The following is a 26,163-nucleotide window of genomic DNA, read 5'->3' as shown; positions in this document are numbered from 1 at the left end:
AGCCACCGCGCCTGGCACATTTCCCACGTTTTGTGGCACTTAATCAGCACCGCCCTGGTGAAGTGGGTGCACGTCTGTAGCCAGCCTGTCTTGAGGTAAGTCAAGTTCGCTGAACTAACAGCGTGAGACCCCGAGGCAACCCCTTCTCCTCCCTGTGCCTCAGTTTCCTCTGCCACACAAGGGAGACAGCAACAGACCTGGCATGATTCAGCGACCTAATCACAGCAGGTACTGAGAACAGCACCCGCCACCAAGTAAAGGCGAACGCGAGGCTCGAAGAGGCCAGGAATGCCTGACCAGCCAGCCAGCGCCCCACCCAGCATTAATCAGAGGGGTCCAGCCGGTGCCCTGGCTCTGGGCCCCCAGCCCCACCCCCGCCTTCTCACAGCCAGAGTGGGAGTGTTGTGATAACCCGCAGCCCCCGTTTCCTCCGGGCCAGGAAGGAGCCAGGCAGAGGAAGTATTAAGAGGAGTAATATAAGCACTCCCCCCTGCGAGGCGGGGGCCAGAGCAGGCCGGGTGGCGAGCAGGGACGGTGCACCAGACGGCGGGATCGAGCAAATGGGTCTGGCCATGGAGCACGGAGGGTCCTACGCTCGGGCGGGGGGCAGCTCTCGGGGCTGCTGGTATTACCTGCGCTACTTCTTCCTCTTCGTCTCCCTCATCCAATTCCTCATCATCCTGGGGCTCGTGCTCTTCATGGTCTATGGCAACGTGCACGTGAGCACAGAGTCCAACCTGCAGGCCACCGAGCGCCGAGCCGAGGGCCTATACAGTCAGCTCCTAGGGCTCACGGCCTCCCAGTCCAACTTGACCAAGGAGCTCAACTTCACCACCCGCGCCAAGGATGCCATCATGCAGATGTGGCTGAACGCTCGCCGCGACCTGGACCGCATCAATGCCAGCTTCCGCCAGTGCCAGGGTGACCGGGTAAGGCTGTGGGCAGGACACTCGCCCTGGGGACCTGAGCAAGCCCCCTCACCTCTCTGAGCCTGAGTTTCCTCATCCAAGAGAGGGGGACAATCACAGGACCAATGTTCTTTTCTTATGAGACAGAGTCTCCCTCCGTCTCCCAGGCTGGAGTGCAGTGGTGCAATCTCGGCTCACTGCAACCTCTGCCTCCTGGGTTGGAGTGATTCTCCTGCCTCAGCCTCCCGAGTAGCTGGGATTACAGGCATGTGCCATCATAACCGGCTCATTTTTGTATTTTTAGTAGAGATGGGGTTTCACCATGTTGGCCAGGCTGGTCTCAAACTCCTGACCTCAAGTGATCTGCCTGCCTTGGCCTCCCAAAGTGTTGGGATTACAAGCGTGAGCCACTGCACCCGGCCGATAGATTTTTTTTTTTTTTCTTAAGAGGCAGGGTCTCCATGTGTATCCTGGGCTGGATGGAGTGCAATTGCTATCACAGCTCACTGCAACCTCAATCTCCTGGACTCAAGTGATCCTCTTGCCTCAGCCTCCTGAGTAGCTGGGACTACAGGCATGCACCACCACACCCAGCTAATATGTTTATATTTAGCAGAGATGAGGTCTCACTATGTTGCCCAGGCTAGTCTCGAACTCCTGGGCTCAAGCAATCCTCTCACCCCAGCCTCCCAAACTGCTGGGATTACAGGTGTGGGGCACTGCGTCCAGCTAAATTTTTTTTATTTCTTTTCTTTTTTTTGGAGGCAGGGTCTCACTCTGTCACCCAGGCTGGAGCACAGTGATGTGAGCATAGCTCACTGCAGCCTTGACATCCTGGGCTCCAGCAATCCTCCTGCCTCAGCCTTTTGAGTAGCTGGCACTATGGACATGCCACTATGCCCAGGTCATTTTTTATTTTTAGTAGACGTGGGGTCTCGCTATGTTGATCAGGCTGGTCTTGAACTCCTGGGCTCAAACAATCCTCCCTCCTGGACCTCCCAAAGTGCGGAGATTACAGGTGGGCACCACCACACCTGGCATTTTTTTTTTTTTGAGACACAGTCTCGCTCTGTCACCCAGGCTGAAGTGCAGTGGCACAATCTCGGCTCACTGCAACCTCCACCTCCCAGGTTCAAGTGATTCTCCTGCCTCAGCCTCCTGAGTAGCTGGGATTACAGGCGTGTGCAACCATGCCAGCTAATTTTTGTATTTTTAGTAGAGACGGGGTTTCACCATGTTTGCCAGGCTGGTCTCAAACTCCTGACCTCAAGTGAGCCACCCACCTCGGCCTCCCATAGTGCTGGGATTACAGGCATGAGCCACCGTGCCCTGACCTGGTGCCCTGGCTAACTTCTTTTTAGAGACAGAATCTCACTATGCTGCTGAGGCTGGTCTTGAACTCCTAGGCTCACCCTCCTAAAGTGCTGAGATTACAGGCATGAGCCACCATTCCCAGCCAGCAACATTTTTTTTAAACTGTAAGTATATTCCATGCAATATTTGAGATACAATTTTGAAAATAATATTCATTGTCTTTTTGGAATCCAAGTTTAATTCTCCTCCTGTGTGTTAATTGGCAGTCCTGAGCCCATAACTTACTATGCATGAAGCTCCCAGAATGTGCCAGCACTAATCAAAGGGCTCCAGCACACACAAGCTGCAAATAAGTGGCTGAAGACCGGCTACAGTAGCTCACACCTGTAATCCCAGCACTTTGGGAGACCGAGGCAGGAGGACCACCTGAGTCCAGGAATTTGAGACCAACCTGGGCAACATGGTGAAACCCTGTCTCTACAAAAAGTACAAAAATTAGGCCAGGCATAGTGGCTAACACCTGTAATCCCAGCACTGTGAGAGGCCAAGGTGGGTGGATCACTTGAGGTCAGAAATTTGAGACCAGCCTGGCCAACCTAGTGAAACCCCGTCTGTACTAAAAATACAAAAATTATTAGCCGGGTATGGTGGTATGTGCCTGTAGTCCCAGCTACTCGGGAGGCTGAGGCAGGAGAATCACTTGAACCTGGGAGGCACAGATTGCAGTGAGCCGAGATCTCACTACTGCACTCCAGCCTGGGCAACAGAGGGAGACTCTGTCTAAAAATAAATAAATAAGTAAATACAAAAATTAGTCAGGCATGGTGGCACATGCCAGTAAGTCCCAGCTACTTGGGAGGCTGAGGTGGGAGGATCACTTGAGCCCAGGAGGTCAAGGCTGCAGTGAGCCAAGATAGTGCCACTATACTCCAGCCTGGGCGACTGAGTGAGACCCTGAATGGAAAAAAAAACAAAAACAAAAAAAGGATGGACGGAATAAAAGTTCACAGTGTTTTGTTCCTATTCAATTCTAGCATGTATAAACAGTCCATATTTGCTGTATGCTGGGTGTTGAATTTAGAAATATTAACTCATTGCCAAATCCCAGGAAGTAGGGAGAAGCTTTTGTTGTTTTGTTTTGTTTGACATGGAGTCTGGCTCTGTCGCCCAGGCTGGAGTGCAGTGGCACAATCTCGGCTCACTGCAAGCCCCATCTTCTGGGTTCATACCATTCTCCTGCCTCAACCTCCTGAGTAGCTGGGACTACAGGCGCCCGCCATCATGCCTGGCTAATTTTTCTATTTTTAGTAGAGACCGGGTTTCACTGTGTTAGCCAGGATGGTCTGGATCTCCTGACCCTGTGATCCACCCGCCTCGGCCTCCCAAAGTGCTGGGATTACAGGCGTGAGCCACCGTTCCCGGCTGTTTTGTTTTATTTTGTTTTGTTTGAGACAGGGTCTCCCTCTGTTGCCAAGGCTGGAGTGCAGTGGAAGGTCTCGGCTCACTGCAACCGCTGCCTCCCAGGCTCAAGCGATTCTGTTGCCTCAGCCTCCCGAGTAGCTGGGATTGCAGGTGCGCCCCACCATGCCCAGCTAAGTTTTGTATTTTTAGTAGAGATGGGGTTTCACCATGTTGGCCAGGCTGGTCTCAAACTTCTGACTTCAAGTGATCCACCTGCCTTGGCCTCCCAAAGTGTTGAGATTACAGGAGTGAGCCATTGTGCCTGGGCAGCAGAAGTTTTAAACCCTTTGCAGGCAGGAAAGTGAAGGCATGAGAGGGAAGGTGACTTTCTTGAGGTTGCAGAAACAGGTGGGCTCTCTGGGCACAGTCACAGCTGCAAATCTGGGGTCTCCTGGAGACCATCGCGCCACTCTCGCACCCCGGCTTGTGTCAAACTCACTAGACAATTATCCCCGTGTTCTCAGACACAACTTCATCCAGGGGGTGTCCTGCCTGCCCTGAGACATTGTGGGGAGCAGGTGTGGGGCTCTCTCCTTAAGGGTGAGGTGGGTGAGAGATGGGAGGGTGGGGTGAGGGAAGGCTGAAGAGGCAGCTTCGGGGTCTTCCAAGGAGGTGACCTGGCTGGCCAGGGCCCAGGCAGTGGCAAAGACAGGCCTCCCATAGGACCTCAGACCACCCAGCTGTCCGCACTGGGCAGGAAGGTAAGCTCAGCCCCCTCAGTCCTGCTCAAGGCACAACTCGGTCTCCTCACCTCAGACCCCTAATGGCGGGGCCCTACCTCCACCTCAACCCCTCGCCCAGAGCCCCAGGGGTAGGGCCCTGTCTCTATCCCCCAAAACCCCAGGGCAAAGCACTGTCTCCCCAGATGCCCAGAGTATGGTGGGTCTCACCTCAGCCCCCCAAGATGGGGTGGAACACCCCTTAGTCCCCAGGGCATAACTGTGCCCCTCCCTCAGACCCTCCCAATAGGGTCCTGCCTGCCCCTTAGATCCTCAGATTAGAGCCCTGCCTCCCCTCTCAGACCTGAACCTGGATAACTGGTGTCTTTTCTTTCTTTCTTTTTTTTTTTTTTTTTTTTGAGACAGAGTCTAGCTCTGTCGCCAAGGCTGGGGTGCAATGGCGCAGTCTCCGCTCACTGCAACCTCTGCTTCCCGGGTTCAAGCAATTCCCCTGCCTCAGCCTCCCGAGTAGCTGGGTCTACGGGTGCCCGCCAACATGCCCTGCTAATTTTTTTTTGTATTTTTAGTAGAGACCGGGTTTCACCATGTTAACCAGGATGGCCTCTATTTCCTGACCTCGTGATCCGCCTGCCTTGGCCTCCCAGTGCTGAGATTACAGGTGTGAGCCACTGCACCTGGCCTGTCTTTTCATTTAAAAAAAAATTATTGGCCGGGTGCAGTGGCTCACACCTGTAATCCCAACACTTCGGGAGGCCGAGGTGGGTGGATCACTAGGTCAGGAGATCGAGACCATGCTGGCTAACACAGTGAAACCCCGTCTCTACTAAAAATACAAAAAATTAGCCAGGTGTGGTGGTGGGCACCTGTAGTCCCAGCTACTCGGGAGGCTGAGGCAGGAGAATGGCATGAACCCGGGAGGCGGAGCTTGCAGTGAGCCGAGATTGCGCCACTGCACTCCAGCCTGGGAGACAGAGCGAGACTCTGTCTCAAAAAAATAAATAAATAAAATAAATAAAAACATTATTTAATTATTTTATTATTATTATTACTATTTTTGACACAGAGTTTCACTCTGTCGCCCAGGCTGGATTGCAGTGGCGCAATCTCAGCTCCCTACAACCTCTGCCTCCCGGATTCAAGTGATTCTCCTACCTCAGCCTCCCGAGTAGCTGGGATTACAGGCACCCGCCACCAAACCCAGCTAATTTTTTGTATTTTTAGTAGAGATGGGGTTTCCCCATGTTGGCCAGGCTGGTCTGGAACTCCTGACCTCAGGTGATCCACCTGCCTCAGCCTCCCAAGACACCTCTTCTCTATAAAAAATAAACTAAAAATTAAAAAAGAAACTTAAAAATCTCAGCCTTTTTTTTTTTTTTTTTTTTTTTTTAGACACATGGTGTCACTACATTGCCGAGGCTGGTCTCGAACTCCCAGCCTCAAGCAGTGTTCCCACCTCAGCCTCCTAATGACTAAGGCTTTTGAGAACAGAAGGCATTCCCCATGTCCCCCCAGGACATTCACCCAGGGCCAACTGCAAAAGGATGAAGGACAGAGAGTTGCAGAAAGACAAACTCTCCTGATTCTTCATGTCTTATTATATTTCTGCAGAGGGTTCTCTTCCAAAGTTTGAAAGGCATGGCTTTAGTTTGTTAAATTGTGAACACTTTCTTTAAAAACAGCTTTGCTGGCCAGGCGTGGTGGTTCACACCTGTAATCCCAACATTTTGGGAGGACAAGGTGGGTGGATTGCTTGAGCTCAGCAGTTTAAGACCAGCCTGGGCAACATGGTGAGACCTCATCTCTATAAAAAATACAAAAATTAGCCAGGAGTGGTGGCACGCACCTGTAATCCCAGCTACTTGAGAGACTGAGGTGGGAGGATTGCCCGAGCCTGGGGAGGCTGAGTCTGCAGTGAGCTGTGATCACACCACCGCACTCCAGCCTGGGTGGCAGAGTGAGACCATGTCTCAAAAAAAATAAAATTAAATTAAAATAAAAATAGCTGGCCGGGCGTGGCAGCTCACGTCTGTAATTCCAGCACTTTGGGAAGTCAAGGCAGGAGGCCGAGGCCACTGGATCACTTGAGGTCAGGAGTTCGAAACCGCCTGGCTAACATGGTGCAACCCCGTCTCTACTAAAATACAAAAATTAGCTGGTCACGGTGGTGCGCCCCTGTATTCCCAGCTACTTGGGAGGCTGAGGCATGAGAATCACTTGAACCCAGGAAGCAGAGGTTGCAGTGAGCTGAGATCACACCGCTGCACTCTAGCCTGGGCCACAGAGCGAGACTCCATCTCAAAAATAATAATAATAATAAATAATTTTTAAAAACAGCTTTATTGATATATAATTCACGTATTTTACAATCCACCTATTTAAAGTGTACAATTTGATGTTTTTGTTTGTTTGTTTGTTTGTTTTGAGATGGAGTCTCGCTCTGTCGCCCAGGCTGGAGTGCAGTGGCGCAATCTCAGCTCATTGCAAGCTCTGCCTCCCAGGTTCACGCCATTCTCCTGCCTCAGCCTCCTGAGTAGCTGGGACTACAGGCGCCCGCCACCACACCTGGCTAATTTTTTGTATTTTTAGTAGAAATGGGGTTTCACCGTGTTAGCCAGGATGGTCTAGATCTCCTGACCTCGTGATCCGCCCGCCTCGGCCTCCCAAAGTGCTGAGATTACAGGCGTGAGCCACCGCGCCCGGCCAATTTGATGATTTTTTGTACATTCACAGAGTTGTACATTGATCACCACAATCCATTTTAGAACATTATTTTAGAACATTTTCACCTTCCCAAAAGAAAACCCACGTCCCCATCAGCAGTCACTCCCCATTCCCCTCCCCCAATCCCTGACAGCCACCAACCTGCTTCCTGTCTCTATGGATTTGCCTGTTCTGGGTATTTCATGTCAATGGAATCTCACATTCTGTGGCCTTTTGTGTCCTGCTTCTCTCACTTAGGCATCATGTTTTTGGGGTTCACACACATTGCAATATGTATCAGTGCTTCCTTCCTTTTTATGGCTGAATCATGTTCTATGTATAGAAGGAACACATTTTGTGCGTTAATTCATCTGCTGACAGGCATTTGGGTTCTTTCCACCTTTGGCTACTGTGAATCGAGCTGCTGTGGACATTCCTGGCAAGTTGATGTGAGGATGTGTTCCCATTGCTCTGGGTATATGCTGAGAAGTAGAGTTTCTGGGTCACATGGTAACTATGTTTAACATTTTGTGGAACTGCCAGACTTTCCCAAAGCCGTTGCAACATTGTACATTCTCACTAGTACTGTCTGAGAATTCTGATTTCCCCACATCCTCATCAACACCTGTTACTGTTCATTTTGGGGGTTTATGGGTTTTTAAAATAGCCACCCTCGTGGGTGTGAAGTGGTATCTCACTGTGGTCCTGATTTGCATTTCCGTAATGGCTAGTGATTTTGAATATCTTTCTTCCTTTTTTTTTTTTTTAGACAGACTCTTGCTCTGTCACCCAGGCTGGAGTGCAATGGTGTGATCGTGGCTCACTGCAACCTCCATCTCCCGGGTTCAAGCAATTCTTCTGCCTCAGCCTCCCAAGTAGCTGGGATTACAGGCATCTGCCACCAGGCCTGGCTAATTTTTTTGTATTTTTAGTAGAGATGGGGTTTCACCATGTTGGCCAGGCTGGTCTCGAATGCCCAACCTCAGGTGATCCACCTGTCTTGGCCTCCCAAAGTGCTGGGATTATAGGTGTGAGCCACCGCGCCCAGCCGATTTTGAATATCTTTTGATATGCTCATTGGCCATTTGCATATCTTATTTAATTTAATTTTAATTTTTCTTTTTTTTTTTTGGACATAGAGTCTCACTCTGTTCCCCAGGTTGGAGTGCGGTGGCACAATCTCGCCTCACTGCAACCTCCGCCTCCCGGATTCAAGCGAGTCTCCTGGCTCAGCCTCCCAAATAGCTGGGACTACAGGCATGCGCTTCCATGCCTGGCTAATTTTTGTATTTTTAGCAAAGATGGGGTTTCGCCATGTTGGCGAGGCTGGTGGTGGGCAGATCACTTGAGGTTAGGAGTTCGAGACCAGCCTGGCCAACATGGCGAAACCCTGTCTCTACTAAAAATACAAAAATTAGCCAGGTATAGTGGTGCACGCCTGTAATCCCAGCTACTCGAGAGGCTGAGGCTGGGGAATCACTTGAACCCGGGAGACGGAGGTTACAGTGAGCCGAGATCGTGCCACTGTACTCCAGGCTGGGTGACAGAGCAAAACCCTGTCTCAAAAAAAAAAAAAAGAAAAAAAAGGTTTTTTTTAAAGACTGTTGTTTGCCTCATGAGATGGTGTTAGCATTTGTATTAATTTGCTAGGGCTTCCATGACAAGGTATTACAGACTGGGTGGTACCAAGATCAAAGTGTTAGCGGGGTTGGTTCCTTCTGAGGCTGTGAGGGAAGGATCTGTTCCAGGTTTTTGTTTGTTTGTTTTTTTGAGACCGAGTCTCGCTCTGTCACCCAGGCTGGACTGGAGTGCAGAGACGCGATCTCGGCTCACTGCAACCTCCGCCTCCCCAAGTTCAAGCAATTCTCTGCCTCAGCCTCCCCAGTAGCTGAGATTACGGGCGCCCACCAACATGCCCTGCTAATTTTTTTGTATTTTTAGTAGAGACGGGGTTTCACCATCTTGGCCAGGTTGCTCTTGAACTCTTGACCTCGTGATCCACCCGCCTTGGCCTCCCAGAGTGCTGGGATTACAGGCGTGAGCCACCATAGCCGGCCTGTTCCAGATCTTTCTACTTGGCTTGCAGGTGGCATCTTCTCCCTGTGTCTGCTCTTGGTCTTCCTTCTGTCCGTGTCTCTGTGTCCAAATCTCTTCTCTTTATAAGGACATCAGTCATGTTGGATTAGGACCCACCCTAAGGACCTCACCTTAACTTAATTACCTCTCTAAAGACCCTACTTCTGCCAGGAGAGGTGGCTCACCACTATAATCCCAGCACTTTGGGAGGCCGAGGGGGGCAAATCACCTGAGGTCAGGAGTTTGAAACCAGCCTGGCCAACATGGTGAAACCCCGTCTCTACTAAAAATACAAAAATTAGTGCGGTGGCTCACACCTGTAATCCTAACACTTTAGGAGGCCGAGGTGGGCGGATCACCTGAGGATGGGAGTTTGAGACCAGCCTGGCCAACATGGAGAAACCCTGTCTCTACTAAAAAATACAATATTAGCCAGGCATGGTGGTGCGTGCCTGTAATCCCAGCTACTAGGGAGACTGAGGCAGGAGAATCACTTGAACTCGGGAGGTGGAGGTTGCGGTGAGCCGAGATCATGCCATTGCACTCCAGCCTGGGCAAAAAGAGCGAAACTCCGTCTCAAAAAAAAAAAAAATTAGCCGGGCAGGGTGGTGGGCCCCTGTAATCCCAACTACTCGGGAGGCTGAGGCAGGAGAATCACTTGAACCCAGGAGGCAGAGGTTGCAGTGAGCTGAGATCACGCCATTGTACTCCAGCCTGGGTGATAGAGCGAGACTCTGTCTAAAAAAACAAAAAACAAAAACAAAAAAAACCCTACTTCTAAATACAGTCACATTCTCAGGTACTGGGGATACAGTTGAGCTCATAGCAGCATCCTTGTCCAAATCAGTTGACCATAGCCAGGCATGGTGGTGCACACCTGTAATCCCAGCAATTTGGGAGGCTGATGGGGGAGATCGTCACCACCCTGGTCAACATAGTGAAACCCCATCTCTACAGAAACAAATTTAAGGCTGGGCATGGTGGCTCACACCTGTAATCCCAGCACTTTGGGAAGCCGAGATGGGCGGATCACCTGAGGTTGGGAGTTCAAGACCAGCCTGACCAACATGGAAAAACCCCATCTCTACTAAAAATGCAAAGATTAGCTGGGTGTTGTGGCGCATGCCTGTAATCCCAGCTACTCAGGAGACTGAGGCAGGAGAATCGCTTGAACTCGGGAGGCGGAGGTTGCAGTGAGCCGAGATCGCGCCATTGCACTTCAGCCTGGGCAACAAGAGCGAAACTCTGTCTCAAGAAAAAAAAAAAAAAAAATTTAAAAATCAGTCAGGCGTGGTGGCACAGGCCTGTAGTCCCAGCTACTGGGGAGGCTGAGGCAGGAGAATCACTGGAACCCAGGAGTTCGAGTCTGCAGTGAGCTATGATCACTCCACTGTACTCTAGCCTGGGCAACAGAGTGAGACCCCATCTCTTTAAAAAAAAACAAAAAAAATTCAGGGCTGGGAGGCCCTGACAGTTGGATTCTTTGAGCTCAGGAGTTCAAGACCAGCCTCGGCAGCATGGTAAAACCCCCATCTCTAAGGAAAATACAAAAAATTGGCCAGGAGTGGTGGCGCATACCTGTAGTCCCAGCTCCTCGGGAGACTGATGCAAGAGGATTGCTTGAGCCTGGGAGGTCAAGGTTGCAGTGAGCTGAGATCAGGCCACTGCACTCCCGCCTGGGTGACAAAGTGAGACCCTATCTAAAAAAAAAAAAAAAAAAAAAAAAAAATTCGAGCCGGGCACAGTGGCTCAAGCCTGTAGTCTCAGCACTTTGGGAAGCCGAGGCGGGCAGATCACCTGAGATCAGGAGTTCAAGACCAGCCTGGCCAACATGGTGAAACCCTGTCTCTACCAAAAACACACAAAAAAATTAGCCAGTCGTGGTGGCAGCCACCTGTAATCTCAGCTGCTTGGGAGGCTGAGACAGGAGAATTGCTTGAATCTGGGAGGCAGAGGTTGTGGTGAGCCAAGATTGTGCCACTGCACTCCAGCCTGGGCAACAGCAATAGGAGTGAAACTGTTTCAAAAAAAAAAAAAAAGAAATTCAGTTGACCATAAATGTGGATGTAATATTTTTAAAGTTCATCCATGTTGTAGCATGTATTTATACTTTGTGTCTTTTTATTTCTGGATAGTAGTAACTGTAAAAGCTTTTGAAGATCAGACAAACATCCACTATATTTTTGTTTATTTATTTTTGTTTGTTTGTTTTATTGAGATGGGAGTCTCGCTATGTTGCCCAGGCTGGTCTCAAACTCTTGGGCTCGAGTGATCCTCCCACCTCAGCCTCCCAAGTAATTGGGATGACAGGTGTGAGCTGCCACACCTGGCTTCTAACATCCCCTCATAAAGGGACCATGCCCTTGTGAACTCAGCTCACTCTGGCCACCAGGGTGCTCGATCTGGGTCCAGGCAGTCCCGGGGGCAAGACACTAAGCTCTGTCCTGCGTCCTTCCCCTATCTTCCGGGCAGGTCATCTACACGAACAATCAGAGGTACATGGCTGCCATCATCTTGAGTGAGAAGCAATGCAGAGATCAATTCAAGGACATGAACAAGAGCTGCGATGGTGAGTACTAAGGCTGCAGGGAGCCGGGATGGTGGACTCCCTGCCCAGTGCTCTCGGCAGCCCCCAATCTTCCTGGGTCTCCTGGTCCTGTTTTCCTTAGCCTTGCTCTTCATGCTGAATCAGAAGGTGAAGACGCTGGAGGTGGAGATAGCCAAGGAGAAGGCCATTTGCACTAAGGATAAGGAAAGCGTGCTGCTGAACAAACGCGTGGTGGAGGAACAGCTGGTTGAATGCGTGAAAACCCGGGAGCTGCAGCACCAAGAGCGCCAGCTGGCCAAGGAGCAACTGCAAAAGGTGCAAGCCCTCTGCCTGCCCCTGGACAAGGACAAGTTTGAGATGGATCTTCGTAACCTGTGGAGGGACTCCATTATCCCACGCAGCCTGGACAACCTGGGTTACAACCTCTACCATCCCCTGGGCTCGGAATTGGCCTCCATCCGCAGAGCCTGCGACCACATGCCCAGCCTCATGAGCTCCAAGGTGGAGGAGCTGGCCCGGAGCCTCCGGGCGGATATCGAACGCGTGGCCCGCGAGAACTCGGACCTCCAACGCCAGAAGCTGGAAGCCCAGCAGGGCCTGCGGGCCAGTCAGGAGGCGAAACAGAAGATGGAGAAGGAGGCTCAGGCCCGGGAGGCCAAGCTCCAAGCTGAATGCTCCCGGCAGACCCAGCTAGCACTGGAGGAGAAGGCGGTGCTGCGGAAGGAACGAGACAACCTGGCCAAGGAGCTGGAAGAGAAGAAGAGGGAGGCGGAGCAGCTCAGGATGGAGCTGGCCATCAGAAACTCAGCCCTGGACACCTGCATCAAGACCAAGGTGGGCTTGCGGGCCCCAGAGGGAGGCTGCAGTGGAGTTAGGTCCAGATGCCAAGAGGGTGGTGGTGATTTGAACTTGGAGTTGGCTTTGAGGATGGCTTCCTGGTCTAGGTTGGGTGAGTTACAACTCTCTAGGATCAGGCATTAGGATCAGGATAGAGCTTGGAATGGGGATGGGCATTGAGAAGAGTGTAGGGTTAAGAACGGAATTAGAGTGCCGGGCGCAGTGGCTCATGCCAATAATCCCAACACTTTGGGAGGCCAAGGTGGGCGGATCGCCTGAGGTCAGGAGTTCGAAACCAGCCTGGCCAACATGGCAAAACCCCGTCTTTGCTAAAAATACAAAAATTAGCCGGGCGTGGTGGCAGGCACCTGTAATCCCAGCTACTCAGGAGGCTGAAGCAGGAGAATCGCTTGAACCCGGGAGGTGGAGGTTGCAGTGAGCCAAGATCGAGCCATTGCACTCCAGCCTGGGCGACAAAACAAGACTCCATCTCAAAAAAAAAAAAAAAAAAAGACTGGAATTAGAGGTAGGGTGGATATCGGGTCTAGGGTTGGGTGAGGGGTTGGATCTAGAATTTCTGTTGCTTTTGGGTTTGGGTTTGGGTTGAGGAATGGAGGGTGGATTTAGGATGGATGCTGTGATGACCTGTTGGTGGCTGTCCGCCCTACAGATGGTTATAGGATTGTAGTCATGTGGATGGAGAAGTTTATTGGCATTAGGATTAGGGTAGAGTTTGGAATTAGGAATGACATTGAGAAAGGATTAAGAATGGAGGCTGGCTGGGCGTGGTGGCTCACACTTGTAATCCCAGCATTTTGGGAGGCCAAGGTGGAAGGATAGCTTAAACTCAGGAGTTCAGACCAGCCTGGGCAACATAGCAAGACCCCACCCCAGGCTGGGTGTGGTGGCTCACACCTATAATCCTAGCACTTTGGGAGGCGGAGGCAGGTGGACTGCCTGAGCTCAGAGTTTGAGATCAGCCTGGGCAACACGGTGAAACCTCGCCTCTACTAAAACACAAAAAATTAGCTGGGTGTGGCGGCGTGCGTCTGTAATCCCAGCTACTTGGGAGGCTGAGACAGGAGAATCTCTTGAACCCAGGAGACAGAGGTTGCAGTGAGTCAAGATCATGCCATTGCACTCCAGCCTGGGTGACAGAGCGAGACTCCGTCTCAAACAAACAAAACACAAAACCCCATCCCTACAAAAAAAATACAAAAATTAGGCTGGGCGCGGTGACTCATGCCTGTAATCCCGGCACTTTGGGAGGCCGAGGTGGGTGGATCATGAGGTCAGGAGATTGAGGCCATCCTGGCTAACATGGTGAAATCCCGTCTCTACTAAAAATACAAAAAAAAATTTAGCCGGGTGTGGTGGCAGGTGCCTGTAGTCCCAGCTACTCAGCAGGCTGAGGCAGGAGAATGGCGTGAACCCGGGAGGCGGAGCTTGCAGTGAACCAAGATCACACCACCGCACTCCAGCCTGGGTGACAGAGCAAAACTCTGTCTCAAAAAAAAAAAAATTAGCCAGGTGTGGTGGCACACACCTGTAATCCCAGCTACTTGGGAGGCTGAGAAGTGGGAGGATTGCTTGAGCCCGGGAGGTTGAGGCTGCAGTGAGCCGGGATTGCACCACTGCACTACAGCTTGGGTGAAAGACCAAGGATGGGAACAACAGACACTGGGGTTCCAAAATGGGAAAGGGTGGAAGGGAGGGGGGAAGGGGTTAAAAACCTACATTTTGGGTACTGTGTTCATTGCTTGGGCAATGGGACCATTAGAAACCCAGACCTCTACAACCAGGCGCGGTGGCCCACACCTGTAATCCCAGCCCTTTGGGAGGCCAATGTGGGCGGATCACCTGAGGTCAGGAGTTCGAGACCAGCCTGGCCAACATGGTGAAACCCTGTTTCTACTAATAATACAAAAATTAGCCAGGCTTGGTGGCAGACACCTGTTATCCCAGCTGCTTCTTGGCAGGCTGAGGCATGAGAATCGCCGGAACCCAGGAGGCAGAGGTTGCAGTGAGCCCAGATCGCACCACTGCAACTGTAGCCTGGGTGACACAGCAAGACTCCATCTTAAAAAAAAAAAAAACCCAAACCTCTGCATCATGCAATATACCCAATGTAACAAACCTGCACACATCCCCACTGAATCTAAAATAAAATAAAATCTGCTCCCAATTCTAAAAAAGAAAAATGAAAGAATCGAGGCTGAGTTTGAGTGTAGGGAGCTGGTGGGTTCTTTTACGGCTGGGATGAGGATTGGGGTTAGGGTCGGAGTTAAAATCCTGTATTTGAGTTGTGTTGAGGAACCAGGGGAGTTGGTTTAGTGTTGGGAGTGATACTGGGGTGAGGATGCCTAGAGGAAGAGTTGATGTGAAGGTTGAACTCGTGTTTAAGTTGGCTGAGATGAGTTTTTGGTCACTGCTGTATCTGGAGCTGATTTGAGTTAAGGTTAGGATTTCACTTAGGATTTCATTGATTTTAGAACTGGGGTTGAATTTGGAATTTGGATGGTGAGAAAAGCTTGCAAATTGAGTCAGGGATGCTTGTAGGGGGTGAGGTTGGGTGAAGAATGATCTAGGATCTCAGTTGCTTTGGGACTGAGTTGAAGCACTGAAGCTGGATTGGAGGCTCTGGTAGCTGGACGTGGCTGGTGGGTATAGAGATGCTTAGAGGTTGCAGCCAAGGGTGAATTTCGGATTTCACTGGCATTGACATAGGAATTGGTATTGACAATGGGTTAGGAGTTGAGGTTCGGTTGGTTTAGGGTGACTGGTGGAAGGTTGAGTGGGCTTGGAGTTGAGTTGAAGGATTGGGTGACCCTGGGTTATGGCTGGGGACATTGGGGTTGAGTGACGATCAGGGCTGGGTTGAGAGTAAAATCTGGGGTAGATGCCAATCTCGGGGTGGAACTGGGTTGAGGTGGATTTGGGGTAACTGACCAGCTTAGGACTGTTTCGGGTTAATATCAGGGGCTCCATAGGGCCTTAGGATTGGGGTGAAGTTTGGGTTGGGATTGGAACTGAGGGTGGGTTTAGGATGGGAGCTGGGTAGCGGCTGGGGTCTGGGATTGAGGAGGTTGAGCATGACATTGCACAAGTGTTTGTAGGAGGGCATGTTGGAGCCCAGGGCTGGGGCTGGGGAAATGGATATTTTCTCTTTTTTCTTTTTGAGACAGAGTTTCGCTCTGTCACCCAGGCTGGAGTACAGTGGTACAATCTTGGCTCACTGCTACCTCCGCCTCCCAGGTTCAAGCAATTCTCCTGCCTCAGCTTCCCCGAGTAGCTGCGACTACAGGTGCCCGCCACCAGGCCTGGCTGATTTTTTTTTTTTTTTTGTATTTTTAGTAGAGGTGGGGTTTCACCATGTTGGCCGGGCTGGTCTCGAACTCCTGACCTCAGGGGATCTGCCCACCTCGGCTTCCCAAAGTGTTGGGATTACAGGCGTGAGCCACCACGCCTGGCCCGAAACGGATATTTTCATAGACGTTGGGTCAAGAGAATGGTTGGAGTCAGAGTGAGATCTGAAGATATGGTCAGATCCAGTTTATAATTAGGATTGGGTTTAGGCTGGGGCTTGATTCTAAGGGAGATTGACTTTTCACGTTGGGATCACATTTTAGGTGATTGAGTTCAGAATTGGCTTTGGATTTCAGGTTTTGGGGGATTGGCTCAGGGATATTCCAGGGGTGGCATTTAGGATCGGGGTCCAGTTAGTCTACACGGTAGGTTGGCTTCAGTCTGAAGGGGGCTGTGGTGGGTGAGTAGACTCCGATGGGGTCTTGGGTTGGAACTGGATTCACCCTGAGGCTGTGATGGAGACAGGGGTAGACCAGCTCTGCAGCATGGGGCCTCGGGACTGCCGAGGTGATCAGTCCCACAAGTCCCCAAGCCATCTTGTGGTGTCCCCAAGTCTTGTGGTGGGTGCAGGTGATTCTATGTTCATGACCATGTATGTCTTTCTACATGGGGTCTGTTACCCTGCCCTGGAAGGACTTTAGAGACGATGGTCTTGAAGGGCATGAAAGCACAGAACCCGGCCGGGTGCAGTGGTTCATGCCTGTAATCCCAGCACTTTGGGAGGCCAAGGCAGGCAAATCACCTGAGGTCAGGAGTTCGAGACCAGCCTGGCCAACATAGTGAAACCCCAGCTCTATTAAAAATACAAAAAATTAGCCAGGCATGGTGGTGTGTGACTGTAGTCCCAGCTACCCAGGAGGCTTAGGCAGGAGAATCGCTTGAACCTGGGAGGCAGAGTTTGCAATGAGCCAAGATCACACCACTGCACTCCAGCCTGGGCAACAAGAGCGAAACTCCGTCTCAAAAAAAAAAAAAAGAAAAAGAAAAGAAGAGGCAGAAGCCTGTCTGGGAAGCCCTGGCTCCTACCAACCTCCCTCCATCTTTCTTTCACAGTCGCAGCCGATGATGCCAGTGTCAAGGCCCATGGGCCCTGTCCCCAACCCCCAGCCCATCGGTGAGTGACAAAAGACAGAGCCAAGTAGGGGAGGGGCCCCTTTCCACCTCGAACCCCACCCCAGCCCCCCTTTCCCACTCCCCTGGGCTGCCAGCCCATCCCTAGCCCAGGGGCAGGGGCAACTGAAGCTGTAGGTCAAGCCTCACCTCTCTCCCTCCACAGACCCAGCTAGCCTGGAGGAGTTCAAGAGGAAGATCCTGGAGTCCCAGAGGCCCCCTGCAGGCATCCCTGTAGCCCCATCCAGGTAAGGCACTGGGCAGACTGCAGTTGTTCAGTCTTAGAACTGTGGGCAAAGCTAGGACCAGGACTGAGGGTGGAGGGAGGCTGATCTCACACTTGCTTCTTCCTTAATTGAGCACCTGCTGTATACTAGGTCATGTATGGTTGGGCGTGAGGGACACAGCAGTATCCAAGACACACCCAGTCCTGTCCTCATGAAACTCCCTGAGTAGTGGGTTAGACAGTGTCATGATGGGACTACCAAAGAGCCTACAATTATTAGGCACCTACTGGGAGCCCCACGCAGTTCTAAGTACTTTGCAAGATTAATTCATGTAATCTTCGCAACTTAACAATAATAGTAGGGCAAACCACTATTCTACCCACTTTCCAGATGAGGAGAGTGAGGCACAGAGGGCATGCCCTGTACCCCAGGGAGCACAGCAGAGCTGGGACATGAACCCAGGCCATCGGACCCCAAACAGGCAAGAGAGAGCCTTGGTGAGGAAGAGCTGGAGCATGAGGAGCTGGCCTCAGGGAAAGCAGGGGGAACAGTGTTCTAGGCAGCAGGAACAGCCAGGCCAAAGGCCTGGAGGCTGGACGGGGGTGAGGGAAGGTAATGAGCAGAGGGAGAGAAGGGGGAGTGGCATCCAGGAATGACTCCTGACCTTTACTTTCTAGAAAATGAGTCTCAGCTGGGCACAGTGGCTCATGCTTGGAATCCCAGCTACTCAGGAGGCTGAGGCAGAATTGCTTGAACCTGGGAGGCGGAGGTTGCAGTGAGCCGCGATCATGCCACTGCACTCCAGCCTGGACGACAGAGTGAGACTGTGTCAGAAAAAAAAAAAAAAAAAAAAAAAAAAAAGAGGCTGGGTGTGGTGGCTTACGCCTGTAATCCCAGGCCGAGGTGGGCGGATCATGAGGTCAAGAGATCACGACCATCTGGCCAACATGGTGAAACCCCATCTCTACTAAAAATACAAAAAGGGCGTGGTGGTATGCGCCTGTAGTCCCAGCTGCTTGGGAGACTGAGGCAGGAGAATCATTTGAACCTGGGAGGCAGAGGTTGCAGTGAGCCGAGATGACACCATTGCACTCCAGCCTGGCAACAGAGCAAGACTCCGTCTCAAAAAAAGAGAGGCCGGTTGCAGTGGCTCACGCCTGTAATCCCAGCACTTTGGGAGGCTGAAGCGGGCGGATCACTTGAGCTCAGGAGTTCAAAACTAGCTTGGCCAACATGGTGAAACCCTGTCTCTACTAAAAAAAAAAAAAATACAAAAATTAGCCGGGTGTGGTGGTGGGCACCTGTAATCCCAGCTACTCCGGAGGCTGAGGCAGGAGAATCACTTGAACTCGGGAGGTGGAGGTTGCAGTGAGCCAAGATTGCGCCACTACACTCCAGCCTGGGCAACAAAAAATAAAAATAAAAATAAAAAATAAAAAAGAGTCTCAGCTAGGCACTGTGGCTCACACCTGTAATCCCAGCACTTTGGGAGGCCGAGGTGAGAGGATTGCTTGAGCCCAGGAGTTCAAGACCAGTCTGGGCAACATAGCAAAACCCCCTCTGTACAAAAAATACAAAAATTACCCAGGTGTGGTGGTGTGCACCTGTAGTCCGAGATACTCAGGAGCCTGAGGTGGGAAGATCGCCCGAGTCCAGGAGGTGGAGGCTGCAGAGAGCCAAGATCGCATCCCTGCACTCCAGCCTGGGAGACAGAGTGAGATCCTGTCTTGGAAAAAAAAAAAAAAAGATAGTCTCTGAAGTCAAGGGCCTGGAAATGCTTTGCTAATTGCAAGGTGCCATCCAAAAATGACCAGAGCAAGGGACTAGGGGCCTCTGTAGGAAGCAGCAAGGGCTCCTGGCACACGCTCAGGTCATGGCTTGCTGCCTGTGCCCCCCGCCTCCTCCCAGAGTCAGTCACTTCTCAGAGGGCGGCCTGTGCGTCACAGGGATGGTGACTCAGGCCACCGCCCCAAGAACAGCCTGTGCTCTCTCTGGGGTCCTGCTATACCACTGACAGAGGAGTCAGGGCCTGGCATTGCTGTTTGCAGTTTAGGACCCGAGGCTCAGGAAGGCACCAGAACTTTAAGTCAGATCCCTTTGACCCCAAACACTGTGCCTATGACCATTTTGCCACGGAGCTATTGTCAATCTGGGTCTGTTGCAGCCTCAGAGGGCTAATACGGGATTTCTGGCCAAGCAGATTTCCGAAAGCTTTGCCGCCAACTCCCCAGGATGCATCATGTCCAGCTCCATTTCCACCTCTTCTTTTTTTTTTTTTTCTTCTTGCATACCCTCTCCAATAGGGAGCTCACTCCCTCGCCAAGCTGTCTCTCAACCCCTTTGCTGTAGATGGCTCTGTCTGGGAGAAAGTTCTCAGCCCTGAGCAGCCCACAGGGAGGGAAACAAAAAGGTGAGGAGGAGATTCCCCACTCCAAGCAAACACAATTTTCCTCTCTCCATCTTGGCCGAAAGCCCTCATGGCAAGGAAGGAGGTTCTATTATTATCCCCACTTCTCAGAGGAGGAAACTGAGGCCCCAGGGAAGTGAGCAGCCTGGGGTCACACAGTGGAGAACCAGGGCCAGGCCCGGGCTCCCAGCCCAGGACTGTCAGGGCCTCGGCTGAGAACCAGGGAAGCTCTTGACATTGTTTACCCCAAAATGACGTCCACCTGCTGAGAAAACAATGTGTACTTAAGCCTGGACCTTGCCTGCTTCTCTCTTCACGGTCGCAGGAAGGGCTTCTGGCCTGCTGGCTTCTGCCCTTGACTCGCCTTCCCCTGAGAGAGGCCGGGGGCAAGTGGGCTGGGGCTGTCTGCTCTGGGTTAACTGGGCAACTTGGGGAGAGTCACTGGAATTTTATCTTTTTAATCATTATTTTTTTCGAGACAGGGTCTTGCTCTGTCACCCAAGCTGGAGTGCAGTGGCACGATCATAGCTCACTGCAGCCTCGAACTCCTGGGCTCAAACAATCCTCCTGCCTCAGCCTCCCCAGTGGTTGAGCCTACAGGTACACTCCACCATGCCTAGCTAAATTGTTATTTTTTTGTAGAGACAGGGGTCTTGCTATGTTGCCCAGGCTGGATTCGAACTCCTGGCCTCAAGTGATCCGCCCTCCTCGGCCTCCCAAAGTGCTGGGATTAGAGGTATAAGCCACCCCCTCCGGCCTCCACTCTTACTTCTTCTTCTTTTGTTTTGTTTTTTTGTTTTTGAGACGGAGTTTCTCTCTCGTTGCCCAGGCTGGAGTGCAATGGCCCGATCTCAGCTCACCGCAACCTCCACCTCCTGGGTTCAAGTGATTCTCCTGCCTCAGCCTCCCAAGCAGCTGGGATTACAGGCATTCGCCATCACGCCCGGCTAATTTTGTTTTTTAGTAGAGACGGGGTTTCACCATGTTGGTCAGGCTGGTCTCGAACTCCCGACCTCAGGTGATCCACCCACCTCAGCCTCCCACAGTGCTGGGATTACAGGCGTGAGCCATCACACCCGACCCACTCTTATTCCTTCTAAGCCTTGATAAAGTCTCAGCTTAGTGGGACGAAGTGGCTCACGCCTGTAATCCCAGCACTTTGGGAGGCTGAGGAGGATGAATTGCTTGAGTCTAGGAGTTCAAGTCCAGCCTGGGCAACATAGCAAGTCCTCGTCTCTAAAAGAGAAAAAATAAAATTCTCATTAATATAGCGTTTAGTTTAAAAAAATAAAATAGACAAAGCCTCAGCTGGTATTAACTTGCTCTAACGGCTTCCAGACACTTGCGCATCTCCCGTGTTCCCAAATCGATGGCCGACGCAGGGCCCCGCATCAGCTGGGCTTCGGCATGAGGTCTTGCTCTTATGGAAAAAAAATCTTTCTTTTTCTTTTTAGATGGAGTCTCACTCTGTCGCTGGGCTGGAGTGCAGTGGCGCAATCTCTGCTCACTGAAACCTCTGTCTCCCGGGTTCAAGCGATTCTCATGCCTCAGCCTCCCGAGTAGCTGGGATTACAGGCACGTGCCAGCATGCCCGGTTATTTTTTGTATTTTTTAGTAGAGACAGGGTTTCACCACATTAGCCAGGCTGGTCTCGAACTCCTGACCTCAGGCAGTCCGCCCGCCTTGGCCTCCCAAAGTTCTGGGATTACAGGCATGAGCCACGGTGCCCGGCCTATGGAAAATTTTAAAGTCATTTTCTGTTGGTGATATGTGCGCCAGCTTTCCTTTACTTGATGAGACTGAGTGTCCCTTCCTGCAGATCACATGAGGCAGAGCAAAAACAAAAACAAAAAAAGAAGTAGAGACTGAGTGTCTTTGGAAATCAATGTAAGTTTCTTTAAAAACGATATAAAGACAGTAATGGCTGGGTATGTTGGCTCACACCTGTAATCCCAAAACTTTGGGAGGCTGAGGCGGGCAGATCATGAGGTTAAGACTTTAAGACCAGCATGGCCAACATGGTGATACCCTGTCTCTACTAAAAATACAAAAAATTAACTGGGCATGGTGGAGTGTGCCTGTAATCCCACCTACTCGGGAGGCTAAGGCAGGAGAATTGCTTGAACCAGGACCTGGGAGGTGGAGGTTGCAGTGAGCTGAGATTGCACCACTGCACTCCAGCCTGGGCTACAGAGCGAGACACTGTCTCAAAAAAAAAAAAAAAAATTAACCAGGCATGATGGCATGCACCTGTTGTCCCAGCTACTTGGGAGGCTGAGGCAGGAGGACTGCTTGAGCCGAGGAGGTCAAGGCTGCAGTGAGCTATGATCACGCCACTGCACTCCAACCTGGGTGACAGAGCAAGACCCTGCCTCTAAAACGTTTTTTAAACAGCAAATATTAAGTAAATCTTGGTCCAGGAGCTATGTGGCTGAATATGGCAAAAATTGCAATGGGAAGAGCTTTTTTAAAAAAAGATTTTATTATTTATTTTATTATTATTATTATTATTATTATTATTATTATTATTTTGAGATGGAGTCTCACTCTGCCACCCAGGCTAGAGTACAGTGGTGTGATCTCAGCTCACTGCAACCTCCACCTCCCAGGTTCAAGCAATTCTCCTGCCTCAGCCTCCCGAGTAGCTGGGATTACAGGTGCCCGCCACCAGCCTGGCTGATTTTTTTTGTATTTTTAGTAGAGATGGCGTTTCACCATGTTTACTAGGCTGGTCTTGAACTCCTGATCTCAGGTGATCTGCCCGCCTCAGCCTCCTAAAGTGTGGGGATTACAGGCTGGGCCACCACACCTGGCCAAGATTTTATTTTTATTTTTAATTTTAAATTTTTATTTTTTTTGAGACGGAGTCTTGCTCTGTCACCCAGGCTGGAGTGCAGTGGCGCGATCTCGGCTCACTGCAAGCTCTGCCTCCCAGGTTCATGCCATTCTCCTGCCTCAGCCTCCTGAGTAGCTGGGACTACAGGAGGCCACCACCACGCTCGGCTAATTTTTTGTATTTTTAGTAGAGACGGGGTTTCACTGTGTTAGCCAGGATGGTCTCGATCTCCTGATCTCGTGATCCGCCTGCCTCGGCCTCCCAAAGTGCTGGGATTACAGGCGTGAGCCACAGCGCCCGGCCCTTTTTTTTTTTTTTTTGAGACAGAGTCTCGCTCTGTTTTCCAGGCTGGAGTGCAATGGTGCCATCTCGGCTCACTGTAACCTCTGCCTCCCAGGTTCAACTGATTCTCCTACTTCAGCCTCCCGAGTAGCTGGGATTAAAGGCATGCGCCACCACACCCGGCTAATTTTTGTATTTTTAGTAGAGATGGGGTTTCGCCATGTTGGCCAGGCTGGTCTCAAACTCCTGACCTCAGGTGATCTGCCCACCTCCGTCTCCCAAAGTGCTAGGATTACAGGTATGAGCCACTGCGCCTGGCATTATTTTCTTAATCTTTTTTATTTTTTGAGAGAGTCTTGCTGTGTTGCCCAGGCTGCAGTGCAGTGGTGTGATCTTGGCTCACTGCAACTCCCACCTCCTGGGTTCAAGCAATTCTCATGCCTCAGCCTCCCAAGTAGCTGGGATTACAGACATGCATCACCAGGCCTGGCTAACTTTTGTATTTATAGTAGAGATGAGTTTTCACCACATTGGCCAGGCTGGTTTTGAACTCCTAGCCTCAAATGATCCCTCCACCTCGGCCTCCCAAAGTGCTGGGATTACAGGCGTGAGCCACCGCGCCCGGCCATATGGGCTTAAGATGGGAGTCCAGCCCTGGCTCTGAGCCGGACACGTGGTTAATGTTGTTCAAGTTCACTGTTACGACTCTGATGATTCGTTTGTCCATTCGAGCCGTATTTATTGAGCAGCTGCTGGTAACCGGGCATGGTGCTGGGTGCTGGGAACAAGGCACAGAAACCCGCTGCCCTCATGGGGCTCACAGTCTAGTGGGAGAGATGGATAATAAATTAGATGAACAGGTCACTCAAGGGTCCTTTGGTGATGGGCGAGACAGAGAAAGGGGCAGGAAGCGTAAGAAGGTTGGAACTTTCTACCAGAGACAGGGCAGGCTACACCGAGGAGGTGATATTGAAGCAGAGACCCAGAGGAGGTGAGGGAGGAGCCATGGGGGGATCCCAGGAAGGGTGCACCAGACAGAGGACACAGCCAGGGCAAAGGCCCCAAGGTGGGACCGTGCCTTGTGTGTTTGAGGGAAGAGGCCGGTGTGGCTGGAGTGGAGTGATGGAGGGGAACGGGAGGAGGAGGTGAGGGCAGGGAAGTGATGGGAGCTGATCAAGCCCTGCCTGTGGCTGCTGTGAGGACCTGAGCAGACGGGGGATGTGCATGACCCAGTTCAAGCATCCACAAGTTCCTCTGGTCACTGTTGGGGAACAGACTAGGGGACAAAGAGCTGGGGACCAGGACAGAGGGATGTGCATTGACCCAGTTCAAGCAAAGATGGAGCCTTGCAGGCTGGCAGCAGGGACAAGAGCTGGGTAAATGCTGGTTGAGGATGGAGTCTGGGGCCAGGGCCAGGGCCCAGAGCCAACCAAGGAACGTGAGGCCACTCGGGCCCCAGGGAAGAGCCGGGGAAGGAAGGGAGAGGACCAGCGGAAGCGGGACTTAGCCACAGCCCCCTCCTCCCCCAGCAGGAAACAGGCTCTAAGCCAACCCCTGACCCCTCGCAGGAACCTCTGCCAGGCCCAGGAGGGGGAGGGCATCCCAGATAGCAAGACAACTCCGCTCGTGCAAAGGCGGTGGGGCCGGAGGGTGCGGAAGCAGTGTGATGGCTCTTGGAATTGTTGGGTCTTTGGCACAGCAGGAGTCCCTGATGGGGAGGCCTGGCAGGGGCAGAGGGGTGGAGCCCTGAATGCCACGTTGTAAGGTTTGGACTTTGTCCTGAGGGCACTGGGGAGCCATGGAGGACATGTGAGCAGGAGCAGGCAAAAGAGGGAGACTGAAGCCTTGCCTTGGGAACCAGTGTAGGGGTCTGGGGGAGCAGAGGCTTTGGGGTAAATTCTCAGTATCCCCAGAATGTTGGGAGGCACTGGGGAGAGTCAAACAAGCTGTAGCAGAGGCTTGGGGCTCGTGAAGTGTGGCCACTCTGAATCTCAGTCTCTTCATCTGTATAATGGGGAGGAACAAACCTCAGTCTCACCATCCTGGGGAGGTTCAACACATGAGAGTCTCATGGAGAGGCTGAACCCGAAGGAGCCCTGGGGTCCTGAGGAAGAAGTAGGGGCCCAGGGTGGTAGGAGGCAGGGCCGGGGTCCCCAGGATGTTGTGTCCCCACTGAGGACGAGCCTCCAGGGCCCGGCGAGGTTTGCCATTCCCTCTGTCTGACACTCTGTTGTGTTACCATCCCCTTCCTGCCCTAGTGGCTGAGGAGGCTCCAGGCCTGAGGACCAAGGGATGGCCCGACTCGGCGGTTTGCGGAGGATGCAGTGAGATGCTCGCAGCGCCCGACACAACCCCCTCCCGCCGCCCCCAACCACCCAGGGCCACCATCAGACAACTCCCTGCATGCAAACCCCTAGTACTCTCTCACACCCGCACCCGCGCCTCACGATCCCTCACCCAGAACACACGGCCGCGGAGATGACGTCACGCAAGCAACGGCGCTGACGTCACATATCACCGTGGTGATGGCGTCACGTGGCCATGTAGACGTCACGAAGAGATATAGCGATGGCGTCGTGCAGATGCAGCACGTCGCACACAGACACGGGGAACTTTGCATGACGTCACACCGAGATGCAGCAATGACGTCACGGGCCACGTTGACGTCACACATATTAATGTCACACAGACGCGGCGATGGCATCACACAGGCGGTGATGATGTCACACACAGACACAGTGACAACACACACCATGACAACGACACCTATAGATATGGCACCAACATCACATGCACGCATGCCCTTTCACACACACTTTCTACCCAATTCTCACCTAGTGTCACGTCCCCCCGACCCTGGCACACAGGCCAAGGTACCCACAGGATCCCATCCCCTCCCGCACAACCCTGGGCCCCAGCACCTCCCCTCCTCCAGCTTCCTTGCCTCCCAGCCACTTCCTCACCCCTAGTGCCTGTACCCGGAGGTGAGAACAGGGAGCCATTCACCTCCGCTCCTTGAGCGTGAGTGTTTCCAGGCCCCCCTCGGGGCCCTGAGCCGGGGGTGAGGGTCACCTGTTGTCGGGAGGGGAGCCACTCCTTCTCCCCCAACTCCCAGCCCTGGCTGTGGCCCGTTGAAATGTTGGTGGCACTTAATAAATATTAGTAAATCCTTCAAAGACTCCAGAAGTGTGATTTCTGCTTTTAAAGGTACCACATGGTTTCTGGGCATGCTGGCTCACGCCTGTAATCCCAACACTTTGGGAGGCCAAGGCGGGAGGATCACTTGAGGTCAGGAGTTCGAGACCAGCCTGGCCAACATGGTGACACCACATCTCTACTTAAAATACAAAAATTAGCTGGGCGTGGTGACGCACGCCTGTAATCCTAGCTACTCGGGAGGCTGAAGGAGGA

At 51.9% G+C, this 26,163-nt stretch overlaps 1 protein-coding gene across 1 annotated transcript; it reads left to right on the top strand.

The window, feature by feature from the left end:
- Positions 1–25,484, top strand: PLVAP (plasmalemma vesicle associated protein). Its single transcript, XM_004060265.5, has 6 exons — positions 1–929; positions 11,612–11,708; positions 11,809–12,521; positions 16,944–17,004; positions 17,167–17,248; positions 25,011–25,484. The coding sequence occupies exons 1-6, from the start codon at positions 561–563 to the stop codon at positions 25,015–25,017; spliced, it is 1,329 nt and encodes a 442-aa protein (XP_004060313.1). The 5' UTR covers positions 1–560; the 3' UTR covers positions 25,018–25,484.
- Positions 25,485–26,163: the final 679 nt, after the last annotated feature.

Source organism: Gorilla gorilla, chromosome 20 (assembly GCF_029281585.2).
Source record: "Gorilla gorilla gorilla isolate KB3781 chromosome 20, NHGRI_mGorGor1-v2.1_pri, whole genome shotgun sequence".
Classification (NCBI taxonomy): domain Eukaryota; kingdom Metazoa; phylum Chordata; class Mammalia; order Primates; family Hominidae; genus Gorilla; species Gorilla gorilla.
The sequence above is the reverse complement of the archived record's forward strand: the minus strand, read 5'-3'. Positions and strand labels throughout refer to the sequence as shown.